At 57.8% G+C, this 21,889-nt stretch overlaps 1 protein-coding gene across 1 annotated transcript in view; it reads left to right on the top strand.

Moving 5' to 3' along the window:
• Nucleotides 1–21,889, top strand: part of llgl2 (LLGL scribble cell polarity complex component 2) — a 187,104-nt gene that overhangs the window by 87,356 nt on the left and 77,859 nt on the right. The window contains exon 3 of the mRNA XM_041217423.1: nt 13,164–13,362. Coding sequence (XP_041073357.1) covers nt 13,211–13,362 — 152 coding nt within the window. The 5' untranslated portion in view covers nt 13,164–13,210. The remainder of the gene's footprint in view (nt 1–13,163; nt 13,363–21,889) is intronic.

Genomic DNA, 21,889 nt, shown 5'->3' with positions numbered 1-21,889 from the left:
GTGGGGGTGGGTGTGGGTCTCGCTCGGGGGTTGGTGGGGGGTGGGTGTGGGTCTCGCTGTGGGGTTGGTGGGGGGTGGGTGTGGGTCTCGCTGTGGGGTTGGTGGGGGGTGGGGGTGGGTGTGGGTCTCGCTGTGGGGTTGGTGGGGGGTGGGTGTGGGTCTCGCTGTGGGGTTGGTGGGGGGTGGGTGTGGGTCTCGCTGTGGGGTTGGTGGGGGGTGGGTGTGGGTCTCGCTGTGGGGTTGGTGGGGGGTGGGTGTGGGTCTCGCTGTGGGGTTGGTGGGGGGGTGGGTGTGGGTCTCGCTGTGAGGTTGGTGGGGGGTGGGTGTGGGTCTCGCTGTGGGGTTGGTGGGGGGTGGGTGTGGGTCTCGCTGTGGGGTTGGTGGGGGGGTGGGTGTGTGTGTGTCTCGCTCGGGGGTTGGTGGGGGGGTGTGTGTGTGTGTGTCTCGCTCGGGGGTTGGTGGGGGGGTGTGTGTGTGTGTGTCTCGCTCGGGGGTTGGTGGGGGGGTGTGTGTGTGTGTGTCTCGCTCGGGGTTGGTGGGGGGGTGTGTGTGTGTGTGTCTCGCTCGGGGGTTGGTGGGGGGGTGTGTGTGTGTGTGTCTCGCTCGGGGGTTGGTGGGGGGGTGTGTGTGTGTGTGTCTCGCTCGGGGGTTGGTGGGGGGGTGTGTGTGTGTGTGTCTCGCTCGGGGGTTGGTGGGGGGGTGTGTGTGTGTGTGTCTCGCTCGGGGGTTGGTGGGGGGGTGTGTGTGTGTGTGTCTCGCTCGGGGGTTGGTGGGGGGGTGTGTGTGTGTGTGTCTCGCTCGGGGGTTGGTGGGGGGGTGTGTGTGTGTGTGTCTCGCTCGGGGGTTGGTGGGGGGGTGTGTGTGTGTGTGTCTCGCTCGGGGGTTGGTGGGGGGGTGTGTGTGTGTGTGTCTCGCTCGGGGGTTGGTGGGGGGGTGTGTGTGTGTGTGTCTCGCTCGGGGGTTGGTGGGGGGGTGTGTGTGTGTGTGTCTCGCTCGGGGGTTGGTGGGGGGGTGTGTGTGTGTGTGTCTCGCTCGGGGGTTGGTGGGGGGGTGTGTGTGTGTGTGTCTCGCTCGGGGGTTGGTGGGGGGGTGTGTGTGTGTGTGTCTCGCTCGGGGGTTGGTGGGGGGGTGTGTGTGTGTGTGTCTCGCTCGGGGGTTGGTGGGGGGGTGTGTGTGTGTGTGTCTCGCTCGGGGGTTGGTGGGGGGGTGTGTGTGTGTGTGTCTCGCTCGGGGGTTGGTGGGGGGGTGTGTGTGTGTGTGTCTCGCTCGGGGGTTGGTGGGGGGGTGTGTGTGTGTGTGTCTCGCTCGGGGGTTGGTGGGGGGGTGTGTGTGTGTGTGTCTCGCTCGGGGGTTGGTGGGGGGGTGTGTGTGTGTGTGTCTCGCTCGGGGGTGGTGGGGGGGTGTGTGTGTGTGTGTCTCGCTCGGGGGTTGGTGGGGGGGTGTGTGTGTGTGTGTCTCGCTCGGGGGTTGGTGGGGGGGTGTGTGTGTGTGTGTCTCGCTCGGGGGTTGGTGGGGGGGTGTGTGTGTGTGTGTCTCGCTCGGGGGTTGGTGGGGGGGTGTGTGTGTGTGTGTCTCGCTCGGGGGTTGGTGGGGGGGTGTGTGTGTGTGTGTCTCGCTCGGGGGTTGGTGGGGGGGTGTGTGTGTGTGTGTGTCTCGCTCGGGGGTTGGTGGGGGGGTGTGTGTGTGTGTGTGTCTCGCTCGGGGGTTGGTGGGGGGGTGTGTGTGTGTGTGTGTCTCGCTCGGGGGTTGGTGGGGGGGGTGTGTGTGTGTGTGTGTCTCGCTCGGGGGTTGGTGGGGGGGTGTGTGTGTGTGTGTGTCTCGCTCGGGGGTTGGTGGGGGGGTGTGTGTGTGTGTGTGTCTCGCTCGGGGGTTGGTGGGGGGGTGTGTGTGTGTGTGTCTCGCTCGGGGGTTGGTGGGGGGGTGTGTGTGTGTGTCTCGCTCGGGGGTTGGTGGGGGGGTGTGTGTGTGTGTGTCTCGCTCGGGGGTTGGCGGGGTGTGTGTGTGTGTGTCTCGCTGTGGGGTTGGCGGGGTGTGTGTGTGTGTCTCGCTCGGGGGTTGGCGGGGTGTGTGTGTGTGTCTCGCTCGGGGGGTTGGCGGGGTGTGTGTGTGTGTCTCGCTCGGGGGTTGGCGGGGTGTGTGTGTGTGTCTCGCTCGGGGGTTGGCGGGTGTGTGTGTGTGTCTCGCTCGGGGGTTGGCGGGGTGTGTGTGTGTGTCTCGCTCGGGGGTTGGCGGGGTGTGTGTGTGTGTCTCGCTCGGGGGTTGGCGGGGTGTGTGTGTGTGTCTCGCTCGGGGGTTGGCGGGGTGTGTGTGTGTGTCTCGCTCGGGGGTTGGCGGGGTGTGTGTGTGTGTCTCGCTCGGGGGTTGGCGGGGTGTGTGTGTGTGTCTCGCTCGGGGGTTGGCGGGGTGTGTGTGTGTGTCTCGCTGTGGGGTTGGCGGGGTGTGTGTGTGTGTGTGTCTCGCTGTGGGGTTGGCGGGGTGTGTGTGTGTGTGTATCTCGATCGGGGGTTGGCGGGGTGTGTGTCTGTGTGTGTGTCTCGCTGTGGGGTTGGTGGGGGGTGTGTGTGTGTCTCGCTGTGGGGTTGGTGGGGGTTGTGTGTGTGTCTCGCTGTGGGGTTGGTGGGGGGTGTGTGTGTGTCTCGCTCGGGGGTTGGTGGGGTGTGTGTGTGTGTCTCGCTGTGGGGTTGGTGGGGTGTGTGTGTGTGTCTCGCTCGGGGGTTGGTGGGGTGTGTGTGTGTGTCTCGCTCGGGGGTTGGTGGGGTGTGTGTGTGTGTCTCGCTCGGGGGTTGGTGGAGTGTGTGTGTGTGTCTCGCTCGGGGGTTGGTGGGGTGTGTGTGTGTGTCTCGCTCGGGGGTTGGTGGGGTGTGTGTGTGTCTCGCTCGGGGGTTGGTGGGGTGTGTGTGTGTGTGTCTCGCTCGGGGGTTGGTGGGGTGTGTGTGTGTGTGTCTCGCTCGGGGGTTGGTGGGGTGTGTGTGTGTGTGTCTCGCTCGGGGGTTGGTGGGGTGTGTGTGTGTGTGTCTCGCTCGGGGGTTGGTGGGGTGTGTGTGTGTGTGTCTCGCTCGGGGGTTGGTGGGGTGTGTGTGTGTGTGTGTCTCGCTCGGGGGTTGGTGGGGTGTGTGTGTGTGTGTGTCTCGCTCGGGGGTTGGTGGGGTGTGTGTGTGTGTGTGTCTCGCTCGGGGGTTGGTGGGGTGTGTGTGTGTGTGTGTCTCGCTCGGGGGTTGGTGGGGGGTGGGTGTGTGTGTGTCTCGCTCGGGGGTTGGTGGGGGGGTGGGTGTGTGTGTGTCTCGCTCGGGGGTTGGTGGGGGGTGGGTGTGGGTCTCGCTGTGGGGTTGGTGGGGGGTGGGTGTGGGTCTCGCTGTGGGGTTGGTGGGGGGTGGGTGTGGGTGTGGGTCTCGCTGTGGGGTTGGTGGGGGGTGGGTGTGGGTCTCGCTGTGGGGTTGGTGGGGGGTGGGTGTGGGTCTCGCTGTGGGGTTGGTGGGGGTCTCGCTGTGGGGTTGGTGGGGGGTGGGTGTGGGTCTCGCTGTGGGGTGGGTGTGGGTCTCGCTGTGGGGTGGGTGTGGGTCTCGCTGTGGGGTGGGTGTGGGTCTCGCTGTGGGGTTGGTGGGGGGTGGGTGTGGGTCTCGCTGTGGGGTTGGTGGGGGGTGTGTGTGGGTCTCGCTGTGAGGTTGGTGGGGGGTGGGTGTGGGTCTCGCTGTGGGGTTGGTGGGGGGTGGGTGTGGGTCTCGCTGTGGGGTTGGTGGGGGGTGGGTGTGGGTCTCGCTGTGGGGTTGGTGGGGGGTGGGTGTGGGTCTCGCTGTGGGGTTGGTGGGGGGGTGTGTGTGTGTGTGTCTCGCTCGGGGGTTGGTGGGGGGGTGTGTGTGTGTGTGTCTCGCTCGGGGGTTGGTGGGGGGGTGTGTGTGTGTGTGTCTCGCTCGGGGGTTGGTGGGGGGGTGTGTGTGTGTGTGTCTCGCTCGGGGGTTGGTGGGGGGGTGTGTGTGTGTGTGTCTCGCTCGGGGGTTGGTGGGGGGGTGTGTGTGTGTGTGTCTCGCTCGGGGGTTGGTGGGGGGGTGTGTGTGTGTGTGTCTCGCTCGGGGGTTGGTGGGGGGGTGTGTGTGTGTGTGTCTCGCTCGGGGGTTGGTGGGGGGGTGTGTGTGTGTGTGTCTCGCTCGGGGGTTGGTGGGGGGGTGTGTGTGTGTGTGTCTCGCTCGGGGGTTGGTGGGGGGGTGTGTGTGTGTGTGTCTCGCTCGGGGGTTGGTGGGGGGGTGTGTGTGTGTGTGTCTCGCTCGGGGGTTGGTGGGGGGGTGTGTGTGTGTGTGTCTCGCTCGGGGGTTGGTGGGGGGGTGTGTGTGTGTGTGTCTCGCTCGGGGGTTGGTGGGGGGGTGTGTGTGTGTCTCGCTCGGGGGTTGGTGGGGTGTGTGTGTGTGTGTCTCGCTGTGGGGTTGGCGGGGTGTGTGTGTGTGTCTCGCTCGGGGGTTGGCGGGGTGTGTGTGTGTGTCTCGCTCGGGGGTTGGCGGGGGGTGTGTGTGTGTCTCGCTCGGGGGTTGGCGGGGTGTGTGTGTGTGTGTATCTCGATCGGGGGTTGGCGGGGTGTGTGTGTGTGTGTGTCTCGCTCGGGGGTTGGCGGGGTGTGTGTCTGTGTGTGTGTCTCGCTGTGGGGTTGGCGGGGTGTGTGTGTGTGTGTATCTCGCTCGGGGGTTGGCGGGGTGTGTGTGTGTGTGTATCTCGATCGGGGGTTGGTGGGGTGTGTGTGTGTGTCTCGCTGTGGGGTTGGTGGGGGGTGTGTGTGTGTCTCGCTCGGGGGTTGGTGGGGGGTGTGTGTGTGTGTCTCGCTCGGGGGTTGGTGGGGTGTGTGTGTGTCTCTCGATCGGGGGTTGGTGGGGTGTGTGTGTGTGTCTCGCTGTGGGGTTGGTGGGGTGTGTGTGTGTGTCTCGCTCGGGGGTTGGTGGAGTGTGTGTGTGTGTCTCGCTCGGGGGTTGGTGGGGTGTGTGTGTGTCTCGCTCGGGGGTTGGTGGGGTGTGTGTGTGTGTCTCGCTCGGGGGTTGGTGGGGTGTGTGTGTGTGTCTCGCTCGGGGGTTGGTGGGGTGTGTGTGTGTGTGTGTCTCGCTCGGGGGTTGGTGGGGTGTGTGTGTGTGTGTGTGTCTCGCTCGGGGGTTGGTGGGGTGTGTGTGTGTGTGTGTGTCTCGCTCGGGGGTTGGTGGGGTGTGTGTGTGTGTGTGTCTCGCTCGGGGGTTGGTGGGGTGTGTGTGTGTGTGTGTGTCTCGCTCGGGGGTTGGTGGGGTGTGTGTGTGTGTGTGTGTCTCGCTCGGGGGTTGGTGGGGTGTGTGTGTGTGTGTGTGTCTCGCTCGGGGGTTGGTGGGGGGTGTGTGTGTGTGTGTCTCGCTCGGGGGTTGGTGGGGGGTGGGTGTGGGTCTCGCTGTGGGGTTGGTGGGGGGTGGGTGTGTGTCTCGCTGTGGGGTTGGTGGGGGGTGGGGGTGGGTGTGGGTCTCGCTGTGGGGTTGGTGGGGGGTGGGGGTGGGTGTGGGTCTCGCTGTGGGGTTGGTGGGGGGTGGGTGTGGGTCTCGCTGTGAGGTTGGTGGGGGGTGGGTGTGGGTCTCGCTGTGGGGTTGGTGGGGGGTGGGGGTGGGTGTGGGTCTCGCTGTGGGGTTGGTGGGGGGTGGGTGTGGGTCTCGCTGTGGGGTTGGTGGGGGGTGGGTGTGGGTCTCGCTGTGGGGTTGGTGGGGGGTGGGTGTGGGTCTCGCTGTGGGGTTGGTGGGGGGTGGGTGTGGGTCTCGCTGTGGGGTTGGTGGGGGGTGGGTGTGGGTCTCGCTGTGGGGTTGGTGGGGGGGTGGGTGTGGGTCTCGCTGTGGGGTTGGTGGGGGGTGGGTGTGGGTCTCGCTGTGGGGTTGGTGGGGGGTGGGTGTGGGTCTCGCTGTGGGGTTGGTGGGGGGTGGGTGTGGGTCTCGCTGTGGGGTTGGTGGGGGGTGGGTGTGGGTCTCGCTGTGGGGTTGGTGGGGGGTGGGTGTGGGTCTCGCTGTGGGGTTGGTGGGGGGTGGGTGTGGGTCTCGCTGTGGGGTTGGTGGGGGGTGGGTGTGGGTCTCGCTGTGGGGTTGGTGGGGGGTGGGTGTGGGTCTCGCTGTGGGGTTGGTGGGGGGTGGGTGTGGGTCTCGCTGTGGGGTTGGTGGGGGGTGGGTGTGGGTCTCGCTGTGGGGTTGGTGGGGGGTGGGTGTGGGTCTCGCTGTGGGGTTGGTGGGGGTGGGTGTGGGTCTCGCTGTGGGGTTGGTGGGGGGTGGGTGTGGGTCTCGCTGTGGGGTTGGTGGGGGGTGGGTGTGGGTCTCGCTGTGGGGTTGGTGGGGGGTGGGTGTGGGTCTCGCTGTGGGGTTGGTGGGGGGTGGGTGTGGGTCTCGCTGTGGGGTTGGTGGGGGGTGGGTGTGGGTCTCGCTGTGGGGTTGGTGGGGGGTGGGTGTGGGTCTCGCTGTGGGGTTGGTGGGGGGTGGGTGTGGGTCTCGCTGTGGGGTTGGTGGGGGGTGGGTGTGGGTTTCGCTGTGGGGTTGGTGGGGGGTGGGTGTGGGTCTCGCTTTGGGGTTGGTGGTGGGTGGGTGTGGGTCTCGCTGTGGGGTTGGTGGGGGGTGGGTGTGGGTCTCGCTGTGGGGTTGGTGGGGGGTGGGTGTGGGTCTCGCTGTGGGGTTGGTGGGGGGTGGGTGTGGGTCTCGCTGTGGGGTTGGTGGGGGGTGGGTGTGGGTCTCGCTGTGGGGTTGGTGGGGGGTGGGTGTGGGTCTCGCTGTGGGGTTGGTGGGGGGTGGGTGTGGGTCTCGCTGTGGGGTTGGTGGGGGGTGGGTGTGGGTCTCGCTGTGGGGTTGGTGGGGGGTGGGTGTGGGTCTCGCTGTGGGGTTGGTCGGGGGTGGGTGTGGGTCTCGCTGTGGGGTTGGTGGGGGTTGGGTGTGGGTCTCGCTGTGGGGTTGGTGGGGGGTGGGTGTGGGTCTCGCTGTGGGGTTGGTGGGGGGTGGGTGTGGGTCTCGCTGTGGGGTTGGTGGGGGGTGGGTGTGGGTCTCGCTGTGGGGTTGGTGGGGGGTGGGTGTGGGTCTCGCTGTGGGGTTGGTGGGGGGTGGGTGTGGGTCTCGCTGTGGGGTTGGTGGGGGGTGGGGGTGGGTCTCGCTGTGGGGTTGGTGGGGGGTGGGGGTGGGTCTCGCTGTGGGGTTGGTGGGGGGTGGGGGTGGGTCTCGCTGTGGGGTTGGTGGGGGGTGGGGGTGGGTCTCGCTGTGGGGTTGGTGGGGGTCTCGCTGTGGGGTTGGTGGGGGTCTCGCTGTGGGGTTGGTGGGGGTCGGGGGTGGGTCTCGCTGTGGGGTTGGTGGGGGGTGGGGGTGGGTCTCGCTGTGGGGTTGGTGGGGGGTGGGGGTGGGTCTCGCTGTGGGGTTGGTGGGGGGTGGGGGTGGGTCTCGCTGTGGGGTTGGTGGGGGGTGGGGGTGGGTCTCGCTGTGGGGTTGGTGGGGGGTGGGGGGTGGGTCTCGCTGTGGGGTTGGTGGGGGGTGGGTCTCGCTGTGGGGTTGGTGGGGGCTGGGTCTCGCTGTGGGGTTGGTGGGGGCTGGGTCTCGCTGTGGGGTTGGTGGGGGCTGGGTCTCGCTGTGGGGTTGGTGGGGGCTGGGTCTCGCTGTGGGGTTGGTGGGGGCTGGGTCTCGCTGTGGGGTTGGTGGGGGGTGGGGGCTGGGTCTCGCTGTCGGGTTGGTGGGGGGTGGGGGCTGGGTCTCGCTGTGGGGTTGGTGGGGGGTGGGTGTGGGTCTCGCTGTGGGGTTGGTGGGGGGTGGGTGTGGGTCTCGCTGTGGGGTTGGTGGGGGGTGGGTGTGGGTCTCGCTGTGGGGTTGGTGGGGGGTGGGTGTGGGTCTCGCTGTGGGGTTGGTGGGGGGTGGGTGTGGGTCTCGCTGTGGGGTTGGTGGGGGGTGGGTGTGGGTCTCGCTGTGGGGTTGGTGGGGGGTGGGTGTGGGTCTCGCTGTGGGGTTGGTGGGGGGTGGGTGTGGGTCTCGCTGTGGGGTTGGTGGGGGGTGGGTGTGGGTCTCGCTGTGGGGTTGGTGGGGGGTGGGTGTGGGTCTCGCTGTGGGGTTGGTGGGGGGTGGGTGTGGGTCTCGCTGTGGGGTTGGTGGGGGGTGGGTGTGGGTCTCGCTGTGGGGTTGGTGGGGGGTGGGTGTGGGTCTCGCTGTGGGGTTGGTGGGGGGGTGGGTGTGGGTCTCGCTGTGGGGTTGGTGGGGGGTGGGTGTGGGTCTCGCTGTGGGGTTGGTGGGGGGTGGGTGTGGGTCTCGCTGTGGGGTTGGTGGGGGGTGGGTGTGGGTCTCGCTGTGGGGTTGGTGGGGGGTGGGTGTGGGTCTCGCTGTGGGGTTGGTGGGGGGTGGGTGTGGGTCTCGCTGTGGGGTTGGTGGGGGGTGGGTGTGGGTCTCGCTGTGGGGTTGGTGGGGGGTGGGTGTGGGTCTCGCTGTGGGGTTGGTGGGGGGTGGGTGTGGGTCTCGCTGTGGGGTTGGTGGGGGGTGGGTGTGGGTCTCGCTGTGGGGTTGGTGGGGGGTGGGTGTGGGTCTCGCTGTGGGGTTGGTGGGGGGTGGGTGTGGGTCTCGCTGTGGGGTTGGTGGGGGGTGGGTGTGGGTCTCGCTGTGGGGTTGGTGGGGGGTGGGTGTGGGTCTCGCTGTGGGGTTGGTGGGGGGTGGGTGTGGGTCTCGCTGTGGGGTTGGTGGGGGGTGGGTGTGGGTCTCGCTGTGGGGTTGGTGGGGGGTGGGTGTGGGTCTCGCTGTGGGGTTGGTGGGGGGTGGGTGTGGGTCTCGCTGTGGGGTTGGTGGGGGGTGGGTGTGGGTCTCGCTGTGGGGTTGGTGGGGGGTGGGTGTGGGTCTCGCTGTGGGGTTGGTGGGGGGTGGGTGTGGGTCTCGCTGTGGGGTTGGTGGGGGGTGGGTGTGGGTCTCGCTGTGGGGTTGGTGGGGGGTGGGTGTGGGTCTCGCTGTGGGGTTGGTGGGGGGTGGGTGTGGGTCTCGCTGTGGGGTTGGTGGGGGGTGGGTGTGGGTCTCGCTGTGGGGTTGGTGGGGGGTGGGTGTGGGTCTCGCTGTGGGGTTGGTGGGGGGTGGGTGTGGGTCTCGCTGTGGGGTTGGTGGGGGGTGGGTGTGGGTCTCGCTGTGGGGTTGGTGGGGGGTGGGTGTGGGTCTCGCTGTGGGGTTGGTGGGGGGGTCGCTGTGGGGTCGGTGGGGGGTGGGTGGGGGGGTCGCTGTGGGGTCGGTGGGGGGTGGGTGGGGGGGTCGCTGTGGGGTCGGTGGGGGGTGGGTGGGGGTCTCGCTGTGGGGTCGGTGGGGGGTGGGTGGGGGTCTCGCTGTGGGGTCGGTGGGGGGTGGGTGGGGGTCTCGCTGTGGGGTCGGTGGGGGGTGGGTGGGGGTCTGGCTGTGGGGTCGGTGGGGGGTGGGTGGGGGTCTGGCTGTGGGGTCGGTGGGGGGTGGGTGGGGGTCTGGCTGTGGGGTCGGTGGGGGGTGGGTGGGGGTCTGGCTGTGGGGTCGGTGGGGTGTGGGTGGGGGTCTGGCTGTGGGGTCGGTGGGGGGTGGGTGGGGGTCTGGCTGTGGGGTCGGTGGGGGGTGGGTGGGGGTCTGGCTGTGGGGTCGGTGGGGGGTGGGTGGGGGTCTGGCTGTGGGGTCGGTGGGGGGTGGGTGGGGGTCTGGCTGTGGGGTCGGTGGGGGGTGGGTGGGGGTCTGGCTGTGGGGTCGGTGGGGGGTGGGTGTGGGTCTGGCTGTGGGGTCGGTGGGGGGTGGGTGTGGGTCTGGCTGTGGGGTCGGTGGGGGGTGGGTGTGGGTCTGGCTGTGGGGTCGGTGGGGGGTGGGTGTGGGTCTGGCTGTGGGGTCGGTGGGGGGTGGGTGTGGGTCTGGCTGTGGGGTCGGTGGGGGGTGGGTGTGGGTCTGGCTGTGGGGTCGGTGGGGGGTGGGTGTGGGTCTGGCTGTGGGGTCGGTGGGGGGTGGGTGTGGGTCTCGCTGTGGGGTCGGTGGGGGGTGGGTGTGGGTCTCGCTGTGGGGTTGGTGGGGGGTCTCGCTGTGGGGTTGGGGGTGGGTCTCGCTGTGGGGTTGGGGGTGGGTCTCGCTGTGGGGTTGGGGGTGGGTCTCGCTGTGGGGTTGGGGGTGGGTCTCGCTGTGGGGTTGGTGGGGGGTGGGGGTGGGTCTCGCTGTGGGGTTGGTGGGGGGTGGGGGGTGGGTCTCGCTGTGGGGTTGGTGGGGTTGGTGGGGGTTGGGTCTCGCTGTGGGGTTGGTGGGGGCTGGGTCTCGCTGTGGGGTTGGTGGGGGCTGGGTCTCGCTGTGGGGTTGGTGGGGGGTGGGTCTCGCTGTGGGGTTGGTGGGGGGTGGGTCTCGCTGTGGGGTTGGTGGGGGGTGGGTCTCGCTGTGGGGTTGGTGGGGGGTGGGTCTCGCTGTGGGGTTGGTGGGGGCTGGGTCTCGCTGTGGGGTTGGTGGGGGCTGGGTCTCGCTGTGGGGTTGGTGGGGGCTGGGTCTCGCTGTGGGGTTGGTGGGGGCTGGGTCTCGCTGTGGGGTTGGTGGGGGCTGGGTCTCGCTGTGGGGTTGGTGGGGGCTGGGTCTCGCTGTGGGGTTGGTGGGGGCTGGGTCTCGCTGTGGGGTTGGTGGGGGGTGGGTCTCGCTGTGGGGTTGGTGGGGGGTGGGTCTCGCTGTGGGGTTGGTGGGGGCTGGGTCTCGCTGTGGGGTTGGTGGGGGCTGGGTCTCTCTGTGGGGTTGGTGGGGGCTGGGTCTCTCTGTGGGGTTGGTGGGGGCTGGGTCTCGCTGTGGGGTTGGTGGGGGCTGGGTCTCGCTGTGGGGTTGGTGGGGGCTGGGTCTCGCTGTGGGGTTGGTGGGGGCTGGGTCTCGCTGTGGGGTTGGTGGGGGCTGGGTCTCGCTGTGGGGTTGGTGGGGGCTGGGTCTCGCTGTGGGGTTGGTGGGGGCTGGGTCTCGCTGTGGGGTTGGTGGGGGCTGGGTCTCGCTGTGGGGTTGGTGGGGGCTGGGTCTCGCTGTGGGGTTGGTGGGGGCTGGGTCTCGCTGTGGGGTTGGTGGGGGCTGGGTCTCGCTGTGGGGTTGGTGGGGGCTGGGTCTCGCTGTGGGGTTGGTGGGGGCTGGGTCTCGCTGTGGGGTTGGTGGGGGCTGGGTCTCGCTGTGGGGTTGGTGGGGGCTGGGTCTCGCTGTGGGGTTGGTGGGGGCTGGGTCTCGCTGTGGGGTTGGTGGGGGCTGGGTCTCGCTGTGGGGTTGGTGGGGGCTGGGTCTCGCTGTGGGGTTGGTGGGGGCTGGGTCTCGCTGTGGGGTTGGTGGGGGCTGGGTCTCGCTGTGGGGTTGGTGGGGGCTGGGTCTCGCTGTGGGGTTGGTGGGGGCTGGGTCTCGCTGTGGGGTTGGTGGGGGCTGGGTCTCGCTGTGGGGTTGGTGGGGGCTGGGTCTCGCTGTGGGGTTGGTGGGGGCTGGGTCTCGCTGTGGGGTTGGTGGGGGCTGGGTCTCGCTGTGGGGTTGGTGGGGGCTGGGTCTCGCTGTGGGGTTGGTGGGGGCTGGGTCTCGCTGTGGGGTTGGTGGGGGCTGGGTCTCGCTGTGGGGTTGGTGGGGGCTGGGTCTCGCTGTGGGGTTGGTGGGGGCTGGGTCTCGCTGTGGGGTTGGTGGGGGCTGGGTCTCGCTGTGGGGTTGGTGGGGGCTGGGTCTCGCTGTGGGGTTGGTGGGGGCTGGGTCTCGCTGTGGGGTTGGTGGGGGCTGGGTCTCGCTGTGGGGTTGGTGGGGGCTGGGTCTCGCTGTGGGGTTGGTGGGGGCTGGGTCTCGCTGTGGGGTTGGTGGGGGCTGGGTCTCGCTGTGGGGTTGGTGGGGGCTGGGTCTCGCTGTGGGGTTGGTGGGGGCTGGGTCTCGCTGTGGGGTTGGTGGGGGCTGGGTCTCGCTGTGGGGTTGGTGGGGGCTGGGTCTCGCTGTGGGGTTGGTGGGGGCTGGGTCTCGCTGTGGGGTTGGTGGGGGCTGGGTCTCGCTGTGGGGTTGGTGGGGGCTGGGTCTCGCTGTGGGGTTGGTGGGGGCTGGGTCTCGCTGTGGGGTTGGTGGGGGCTGGGTCTCGCTGTGGGGTTGGTGGGGGGTGGGTCTCGCTGTGGGGTGGGTGGGGGGTGGGTCTCGCTGTGGGGTGGGTGGGGGGGGTGGGTCTCGCTGTGGGGTGGGTGGGGGGGGTGGGTCTCGCTGTGGGGTGGGTGGGGGGGGTGGGTCTCGCTGTGGGGTGGGTGGGGGGGGTGGGTCTCGCTGTGGGGTGGGTGGGGGGGGTGGGTCTCGCTGTGGGGTGGGTGGGGGGGGTGGGTCTCGCTGTGGGGTGGGTGGGGGGGGTGGGTGGGTCTCGCTGTGGGGTGGGTGGGGGGGGTGGGTGGGTCTCGCTGTGGGGTGGGTGGGGGGGGTGTCTGTCTTAACCTGTGTCCTGTAAATTCTCACTTCTCATCCTGTTAGTGACATTGTTGGAAAGTGGGTGTGTGCAGTTATTGAATACAGATGAATTTTGCTGGACTCGATTTCCAGCTCGCCCATACCTTTTAGGTTAGAGCTATTTGAAGAAACGTTGTTTGGATTATCTGCTGGGAGGCAACTGTTGTATATGGAGCTGAACCCCAGAAAGAACAGGGCCTGCCAGAACGGAGAGCAACAATTTGGTAGAGTTGGGGGGATCCAGGTACCTCTATGTACAATCCTGAGTATTTCTGAAGTTCCACTGGTTGTGGCTGAACCACACAGGCCAGGGCCCCCTCCTCACGGTGGCTACATGTGGTTGAGGTTAACATTTTAAAAATAGTCTTTGGGTCAGTAGCCAGTAAATGTGGATCCAGAGCCCCACCCAGGTTCAGCACCTTCAGGACAGGAGGGGATAGAGAAGGAAATAACATTCTATAAAAACAGATTGGTAATTAAGGAAATGTTGGTAATGAATTGTATTGTACATTAGATGTCACACATGAGCCGAGAGTGGTAGGAGTGCTGTATTAGAAGCGCTGTGTTTGAAATGTGCTTATGTTAACATTGAGTTGGGTTAATTATTGCTGACTCTGGGTGCCAGCCAGCTGGGAATGATGTCACCTCAGTAGCCTGAGCTTTACAAAGAGCATGTGTTGTTGGATGATCTGCTGTCTGGGCAGGGTTTGATACATTTGAGAGTACCTGTCACCAGGGGCACAGAAGTTGAGGGAGGGGCACCTCTGTGAACTAACCATCCATATCATTTTTTTCTTGCAGGAACTGAACAATTGACAGTTGTGCTGAAGCTCCACTAACTTGGAACAATGAAGAGATTCCGAAGACATGGACATGAACTACACCGAGAGCGCATTAAACAGGACCTGTTCCAGTTTAACAAGGTCAGTCGGCTCCTCCTCCTCTTCCTGAATGAAGTCAGATTGCTGGGCCCAGTTCTGTTGATTCTGACTGTTTGCTGGTATCCTGCCTAACTCACTATTCTTCATGTGAGCCTAGCCTGTTAGCAGGCTGTAATTCTGTCGGAAATAGCAGAGCTAGGCCCAGTTCTGTTGTCCTATGTACACATTGTAGTGGGTGTCAATAGATGGGGAAATGGAACCGCCTACTTGTGAGCATGAAAGCTGAACTAGGCGAAGTTAACTGGAGTACTAGGCTAGGGGATGGATCAATAGAGAAGCAGTGAAAGACATTTAATGGGATATTTCAGAATACTCAATAAGTATATTCTTACTATAAAGAACATTTCTAAAGGGAGGGCCCACCATCTGTGGTTAGCTGAAGAAGTTAGGGGAAGCATCAAACTTGAGGGAAAAAGCATATACCACGTAGAGATGAGTGGCAGGTCAGATGATTGGTCAGAATATAAACAACGGAGAATGACTAAATGGTTAATCTGGAGGAAGAAATTGGAGTATGAGAGGAAGCTAGCTAGAAATATAAAAACTGATAGCAAGATGAGTGTTGTCTCTCTCTCTCTCTCTCTCTTTTATATATATATATATATATATATATATATATAAAATACATATGTTAATTTTCCAAAATTCCCTGGATTCTGGAAGGGTTCAATCAGACTGGAAAGTAATAAATTTAATCCCTCTATTCAAGAAGGGAGGGCGGCAGGAATTGGGAAACCTCAGGCCAGTTAGCTTGACGTCAGCCTTGTGGCAAGTGTTTGAATCGATCATTAAGGAGGTTATAGCTGGGAACTTCGAGAAACTCAAGGTAATCGGGAAGAGTCAGCATGGTTTTGTGAAAGAGAAATCATGTTTAACCAATTTATTGGAGCTTTTTTGAAGGAGTAACATGTGCTGTGGATAATGGGGAGCCTGTAGACATACTGTACTTGGATTTCCAGAAGGCATTTGATAAGGGTATTGTGAAAAATAAAAGCTCATGGTTTACATGGATAGAAGATTAACTGGCTGGCAGAAAACAGAGTATGCATAAATTAATCTTTTTCTGATTGGCAGGATGTGATGAGCAGAGTCCTGCAGGGGTCAGTGCTGGGGCCTCAACTTAAATTTATCTCCATGACTTACATAAGGGGGGGTGAAGGCATAGTAGCTAAACTTGCATATGACACCAAGATAGGTAGGAAAATATGTTGTGAAGAGGACAGGAGGTTGCAGATGGATTTGGATAGATTGAGTGAGTGGGCAAAAATCTAGCAGATGGAATATAATGTAGGGAAATGTGAAATTGTTCACTTTGGCAGGAAGAATAAAAAAGCAGAGTATTACTTAAATGGAGGACGGCTGCAGAATTCCAAAGTGTAGAGGGATCTGGATGTTCCAGTGTACAAGTCACAAAAAGTTATGCAATTACAAGTAATTAAGAAAGTTAATGGAGTGCTGTCCTTTATTACGAAAGGAACTGAACATGAAAGTAAGGATGTTATGCTTCAGTTATAAAGGGCATTGGTGAGAATGCTGTGTACAGTTTTGGTCTCCTTATTTAAGGAAGGATGTAAATGAGTTGGAGGCGGTTCAGAGGAGGTTTCCTAGATTGATAGCTGGAATGAGCAGGTTGTCTTAAGAGGAAAAGGTTAGAAAAACTGGGCTTGTTTCCACTGGAGTTTAGAAGAGTGAGGGGTGGCTTGATTGAAGTATACAAGATCCTGAACGGTATTGACAATATGGACGTGGAAAGGATGTTTCCTCTTGTGGGTGAGTCCAGAATTAGGGGGCACTGTTTTAAAATTAGGGGTCACCCTTTTAGGATAACGATGAGGAGAATTTTTTTTTTTTAGAGGGTTGTGCCACTTTGGAATACTGCCTCAGAAGGCGGTGGAGGTGGGGTATTTGAATATTTTTAAGGCGGAGAGAGAGAGAGATTCGTGTTTGGCGAGGGAATCAAAGGTTATAGGGTAGATGGGAATGTGGAATTCGAAACAAACCAATCAGCCATGACCTTATTGAATGGAAGATTAGGCTAGAAGGGCTGAATAGCCTAGTTCTCCTATTTTGTACGTTCGTAATGACATATATATGTAAAGGAGCTGAGTCTCACTCCTGCAGGCCCTGGACTTCAAGAGGTCACCAATAAGCATGGGGTTATTTCTGTTTGACCCAATAGGTAATGATAAATGTAACGGAAGAACAGAGTTCAGAGGCCACAGGTGTCCACTTAAGCACGGCTTTCTTGAAACCCCAACAATATTGAAGCTGCTTCTTCTGATGGTCACTCTCCATCTCGATGCTACTGTGAGACAATACTAAAGGCACTGTGTCTAAATGCATGGAGCATTCGCAATAAGGCAGATTAATTAGCAGTGCTAATAGATGTAAATGGATATGATATGATTGCTATTACGGAGACATGGCTGCAATGTGACCAAGGTTGGGAACTGAATATCCAAATATACTTGATATTTAGGAAAGACATCCGTCTTCACCCAAGAGAATGAGGATGAAGGTATCGACCTTGGGGAGAGACTGTGAGGTTCTTGAACAAATTGATATAGAGCGTGACAAGGTTTTGGAGGTGTTGGCAGGCTTAAAAGTGGACAAATCCCCAGGCCCAGATGATTTGTGTCCCAGACTGCTGAGGGAGGCAAGGGAGGAAATCACAGGGGCTCTGACCCAAATTTTTAATTCCTCTCTGGCCATGGGGGAGATGCCAGAGGACTGGAGAGCAGCTAATGTGGTTCCGCTATTTAAGAAGGGTTGTAGAGAGAAGCCAGGGAACTACAGACCAATGAGTCTCACGTCAGTGGTAGGGAAACTATTGGAGAAAATTCTGAAGGAGAGAATTTATCTCCACCTGGAGAGGCAAGGTTTGATCAGGGATAGTCAGCATGGCTTTGTCAGAGGGAGTTCATGCCTAACAAATTGGATTGAATTTTTTGAGGAGGTGACCAGGTGTGTAGATGAGGGTAGTGCAGTTGATGTAGTTGATATGGATTTCAGCAAAGCCTTTGACAAGGTCCCACATGGGAGACTTATAAAGAAGGCAAATGCACATGGGATACAGGGTAATTTGATAAGGTGGATCCAAAATTGACTTAGTTGTAGGAGTCAGAGGGTGATGACAGAATGCTGCTTTAGTGCCTAGAAGCTAGTGTCCAGTGGCGTACCACAGGGATCTGTGCTCGGTCCCCTATTGTTCGTCATTTATATAAACAACATAGATGACTACGTGGGGGGTAGGATTAGTAAATTTGCAGATGACACAAAGATTGGCCGGTTGGTTAACAGTGACGTTGAGTGTCTTGGGCTACAGGAAGATATAGACAGGATGGCAGATAAGTGGCAGATGGAATGTAACCCTGAAAAGTGTGAGATGATACACTTTGGAAGGAGTAATTTGACAAGGAAGTATTCAATGAACGGCATGGCACTAGGAAGTTCTGAGGGACAAAGGGACCTTGGCGTGTGTGTCCAAAGATCTCTGAAGGCAGAGGGGCATGTTAGTTGGGTGGTGAAAAAGGCATATGGGACACTTGCCTTTATCAATCAAGGCATAGGTTATAAAAGTAGGGAGGTCATGCTGGAGTTGTATAGAACCTTGGTGAGGCCACAGCTGGAGTACTGTGTGCTGTTCTGGTCGCCACGTTATAGGAAGGATGTGATTGCACTGGACGGGGTGCAGAGGAGATTCACCAGGATGTTGCCTGGGATGAAACAATTAAGTTATGTAGAGAGGCTGGATAGACTTGTGGTGTTTTGTTGGAGCAGAGAAGACTGAGGGGCGAACTGATCGAGGTGTACAAGATTATGAGAGGCGTGGATAGGGAGCAGCTGTTCCCCTTAGTTGAAGGTTCAGTCATGAGGGGACATAAGTTCAAGGTGAGGGGCAGGAGGTTTAGGGGGGATGTGAGGAAAAACATTTTTACCCATAGCGTGGTGAGGGTCTGGAATGCGCTGCTTGGGAGGGTGGTGGAGGCGGGTTGCCTCACATCCTTTAAAAAGTACCTGGATGAGCACTTGGCACATCATAACATTCAAGACTATGGGCCAAGTGCTGGTAAATGTGATTAGGTAGGTAAGTTGAAATATTTAACAAAATAAAATGTTTCCAGCACACCCATGAGATTACAATTACTTAATATTATAACAACTCTTAAAATTTCTAATTAACCTAATTAACCTAACTCCCAGTTACACACCCCCCTTTAAGGCAACAGTCCAAAATAGATTTTTGATTTAAAACAAAAGCAGGTCAACACAGTATCCACTTGACAATGGAATTCCAAATGGCCATCTTCAATTTCAGTAACTGGACATAACAGACTTATGCACAAATGGCTAGAGGCTTCTTGAAAGCTGTTTTACACGCTCCTGTTGGATCTTACATGGTCCTCCCCTCACATAGCCTTTCATTCTCCTTTTATATATCTTTCACTCTCTTTTAATATGTAAATTCTATTGTTTCAAATGTTTTTGGAATGGTACCTTTCCCATAATGTAAAAACTTTCATGTTGCCAATATTGTCAGTAACCTTTGGGAAATTTTAACACACACCTTAGCCTTGCTTATCTGGCTAGTTGCCAACAAACTAACACCCTTTTCAAATCCAAACAATCCCTTCACTTATCTAAAAATGCAAATTCCCTTCACACCTTACATGCAAAGACAACATCCATGCTTACTCAGCATTTCAGACCCATTTCTACACCCAGCTTTTGTTGATAATTCCAAGCTTGCAGTCCACCTGACTCCAAATGTAATTAAATCACAGAACCAACTCACCCCCATAAACCTACTTTACAACAAATCTGAAAAATATGATAATGATCATGGAAATGATTTGTAACACTCCAAACATCGTGGTAGGGCAGGGGACACCATTTAACAGGAAATTAGAGATGCATGTAACAAGGGTACTACAGTAATCATGGGTGACTTTAATTTACATATATACTAGTAAACCAAAGTAGCAATAATATTGTGGTGGTTGAATTCCTGGAGCGTGTACGAGATGGTTCTTTAGATCAGCATGTTGAGGAACCAACTAGGTAACAGGCTATCCTAGATTTGGTATTGTGTTACATAGAAGGGGTTAATTAATAAGCTTGTTGTGCAGGGTCCTTTAGGGAACAGTGATCATAACATGACAGAATTCATCATTAGGATGGAAGGTGAAGTAGTCAAATCCGAAACTAGGGTCCTAAATCTAAACAAAGGAAACTACAAAGGTATGAGGTGTAAGTTGGCTAAGATAGATTGGGTACTTCATTAAAAGGCATGACGGTGGATAGGCAATGGCTAATACTTAAGAAATGAATGCATGCATTGCAGCAATTTTATATATTCCTTTCTGGCACAAAAAACACAACAGGAAAAGAAGCCCAACCATGGCTAACATTTAAATTAAGGATAGTAAACAAAAGAAATTAAGGATAGTATTAGATCCAAAGAGAGTCATATAAAGTTGCAGTAGAAGTAGCAAGCCTGAGGATTGGGAGCAGTTTAGAATTTAGCAAAGGAGGACCAAGAGATTGATTAAGAGGGGAAAAATAGATTATTAGAGTAAACTTACAAGGAACAATAGTGAAGACAAATGTAGGTTCCTTACAGCCCAAAATGGGAGAATTTATAATAGAGAACAAGTAAACAACTGCTTTAGTTCTGTCTTCATGGAGGAAGACACAGATAACTTCCCAAAAATACTAGGGAACTATTAATAAAAAAAATTGTTAGAGAAATTAATGGAACTGAAAGCTGATAAATCCCCAAGGCTTGATAATCTACATCCCAAGGTACTAAGGAAGGTGGCCATGGAAATAGTGGATGCATTAGTTGTCATCTTCCATCAACAGTAGTGGGGAGGCGTCAAGGGGTATGGGGAATGAGTGGGAGTATGGTGTTGAGATAGAGGATCAGCCATGACCCTATTGAATGGCAGAGCAGGCTCGAAGGGCTGAATGACTTCCTCTTGTTCCTATTTTCTATGTTTCTACGTAACAACAGCAAAATAACTTGTACAATTTATTTTTAAAGTTGTACATTACTCCAAGCGCAGGAACTTTTCCACTGAGTCTTCTGAGTTGCAGGGGAGTAGGTGCAGAGTCTTTTTGTTTCTCCCCTTGACCGAAACCAGTAAGAAGATGCACAAAGTCTTTGAGTGTATGTTTGTGCTGTGGGAGTAATGTTGAAGCGAAGCCTCACCACCTACACTCAGTGCTCTCTGCTTATCCCTATCTGACATGTTGGAGTGTAAACTGTCTGCTGCCTACGGCCATTTGCTTACATTCTGGAGGAGTCAGGTCCTGGACAACAAATGCTGGCGGGACAGTTTTGGTGAATTTCTTTAGTGTATTGAATTCTTGACCAGAAACAGTCTAAGAAGCAAAACCAAAATAGCCAGGTATCTGTTACAGCAGTAATATCATAATTCCATTTGTCAACCTGTGTCTGCAGTTCACCAATCTTATTAACCACATGCCATGCATTCACATACATGCACATTAAACCTGATTTAGGCTTTTTATCTTCCCCCTTTTTCTGACCCCATCTAATGACTTACCATAACCTATTCTAATTCTATCAAACTCTCCAAGTAATCTATTTATCTTGATATTACCCTCTGATATGTACTTCTCTTCTTCCCACTGCCAGTTTTTCTCCTCTCCACTCTGAATTTCCCCTTTGGTTCCCATACCCCTGCCAATTTAATTTAGACCTTCCCCAACTGCACTTGCAAGCCTCCCTGCAAGGACATTAGTGCCAGTCCTGTTAAGGTGTAACCCATCTTTCTTGTACATGCCCCCACCTGCCTCAGAAATATAAAGACGTTACCCCCCCCGCCGCCACCCCCCCCCCCCCCCCCCCCCCCCCCCAACCCTGTTTCTCCAGCCACATGTTGTATTGCTCAATTTTTGTATTCTTAACTCACTAGCACATGGCACTAGGAGTAATCTTGAGATTACTGCTCTCAAGGTCCTGCTTTTTAACTCCCTTCCTAACTCCCTAAAATCTGCTTTCAGGAATTCATCCTTTTTCCTGCCAGTGTCATTGGCCCAATGTAGACCACGACTTCTGGCTGTTCATCCTCCCCCAAAACAATGCCCTGCAGCTGCTCCGTGACATCTTTAACCCTGGCACCAGAGAGGCAACCGACCATCCTAGAATCATGCCTGCAGCCGCAGAAACACCTGTCTGCTCCCCTAACTAATGCAATCCCTGACTACTATAGCACTTCTGCTCTTCCTCATGCCCTCCTGTGCAGCTGAGCCACCCGTGATGCCACTTGGTTCTTGCTGCAGTCCTCTGAAGAACCATCTCTCTCACCATTATCCATAGGGAAAAGAGGTTAAAAGCATGAGATAGTCTCAGGATTCCTGCAGTACCTGCCTGTATCTCTTAGATACTCTGGCTGCGCCTCTCTGCGTGTGTACATGTTAGCTGCAGTGTGACTACCTCTCTAAACATGCCTATCCACATAATGCTCAGCCTTGCACATGCACCACAGTGACTCCAGCTGGCTCTTGAGTCCTGCAACCCAGAGCTGGTGACACCTCCTGCAGGTGTCATCATCGAGGGCACTTTGTGCTTGTACAACTTCACACATTGCGCAGGATCCACATTCCACATGGCTGAGCTGCACTGACATACCTTAAACTTTATATAAAGTGTTTACTACAGTAAGGTATAATAACTCACCTGTCACTCACCAGTCGCCGCCTCTCTGCCAAGTCCAGAAAAGCCTATACTTACCAACCAATCAACTTATGGGAATCCTGTGGTGTCACTTTTAGATTTTATCTGTAAACCCCCAGCTCTCTCTCTCTGCTGCTTTATGGGCTCCTATGACATTCAACAGCTTCTTCCGCTGTAGCAAAGTAAGAGCCAGCTATTGGAAGCTGATAAAAGGTAGAAAAAGGTGCTTCTCCTTCCCCTCTTCACTGAACTCCCTCACTCACCAAACTCCAACTTAAGCACTTAAATGCACCCAAAGTAACGCTCCAGTGCAAGCCAAATGACTTGGATGAAGCCGGTCAGATTTGCTCATGATACAAAGTTAGGTGGGAATGTGAGCTGTGAGGAGGACACATAGGCTGCAAAGTCATATAGATAGACTGATTGATTAAGTGAGTGAGCAACAAGGTGGCAGATAAGGTATATTATGAGGAAGTATGAGGTTATCCACCTTGGCAGCGTCATGGACAGAATTTGAGTTCCTTTTTATTGCCTGTGATCAATATGTTTTCATGTAGAAGGTGTCTGTTTTCTTCCCTGAAGAGTTATTGTCCCAATTTAAATAATCCCAGCAATAAGTTTTTTTGTGAGCTTTGAAAAATAGTTTATTTATTATTTTACACTTGCCCCAGAAGTTCAAAACATGACATATCTCTCACTCATCTCATATGTATTATCACACACACACTAGATACAGATGAAGGTAAAACCATACAATCCATTGTCACTGGGTCAAAATCCTGGAACTCCCTCCCTGACAGCACTGTGGGTGTACCTACACCACATGGACTGCAGGGCTTCAAGAAGGCAGCTCACCACCACCTTCTCAAGGGCCATTAGGG

Source organism: Carcharodon carcharias, chromosome 22 (genome assembly GCF_017639515.1).
Source record: "Carcharodon carcharias isolate sCarCar2 chromosome 22, sCarCar2.pri, whole genome shotgun sequence".
Lineage (NCBI taxonomy): Eukaryota > Metazoa > Chordata > Chondrichthyes > Lamniformes > Lamnidae > Carcharodon > Carcharodon carcharias.
This window is presented reverse-complemented; position numbering and strand designations above follow the sequence as displayed.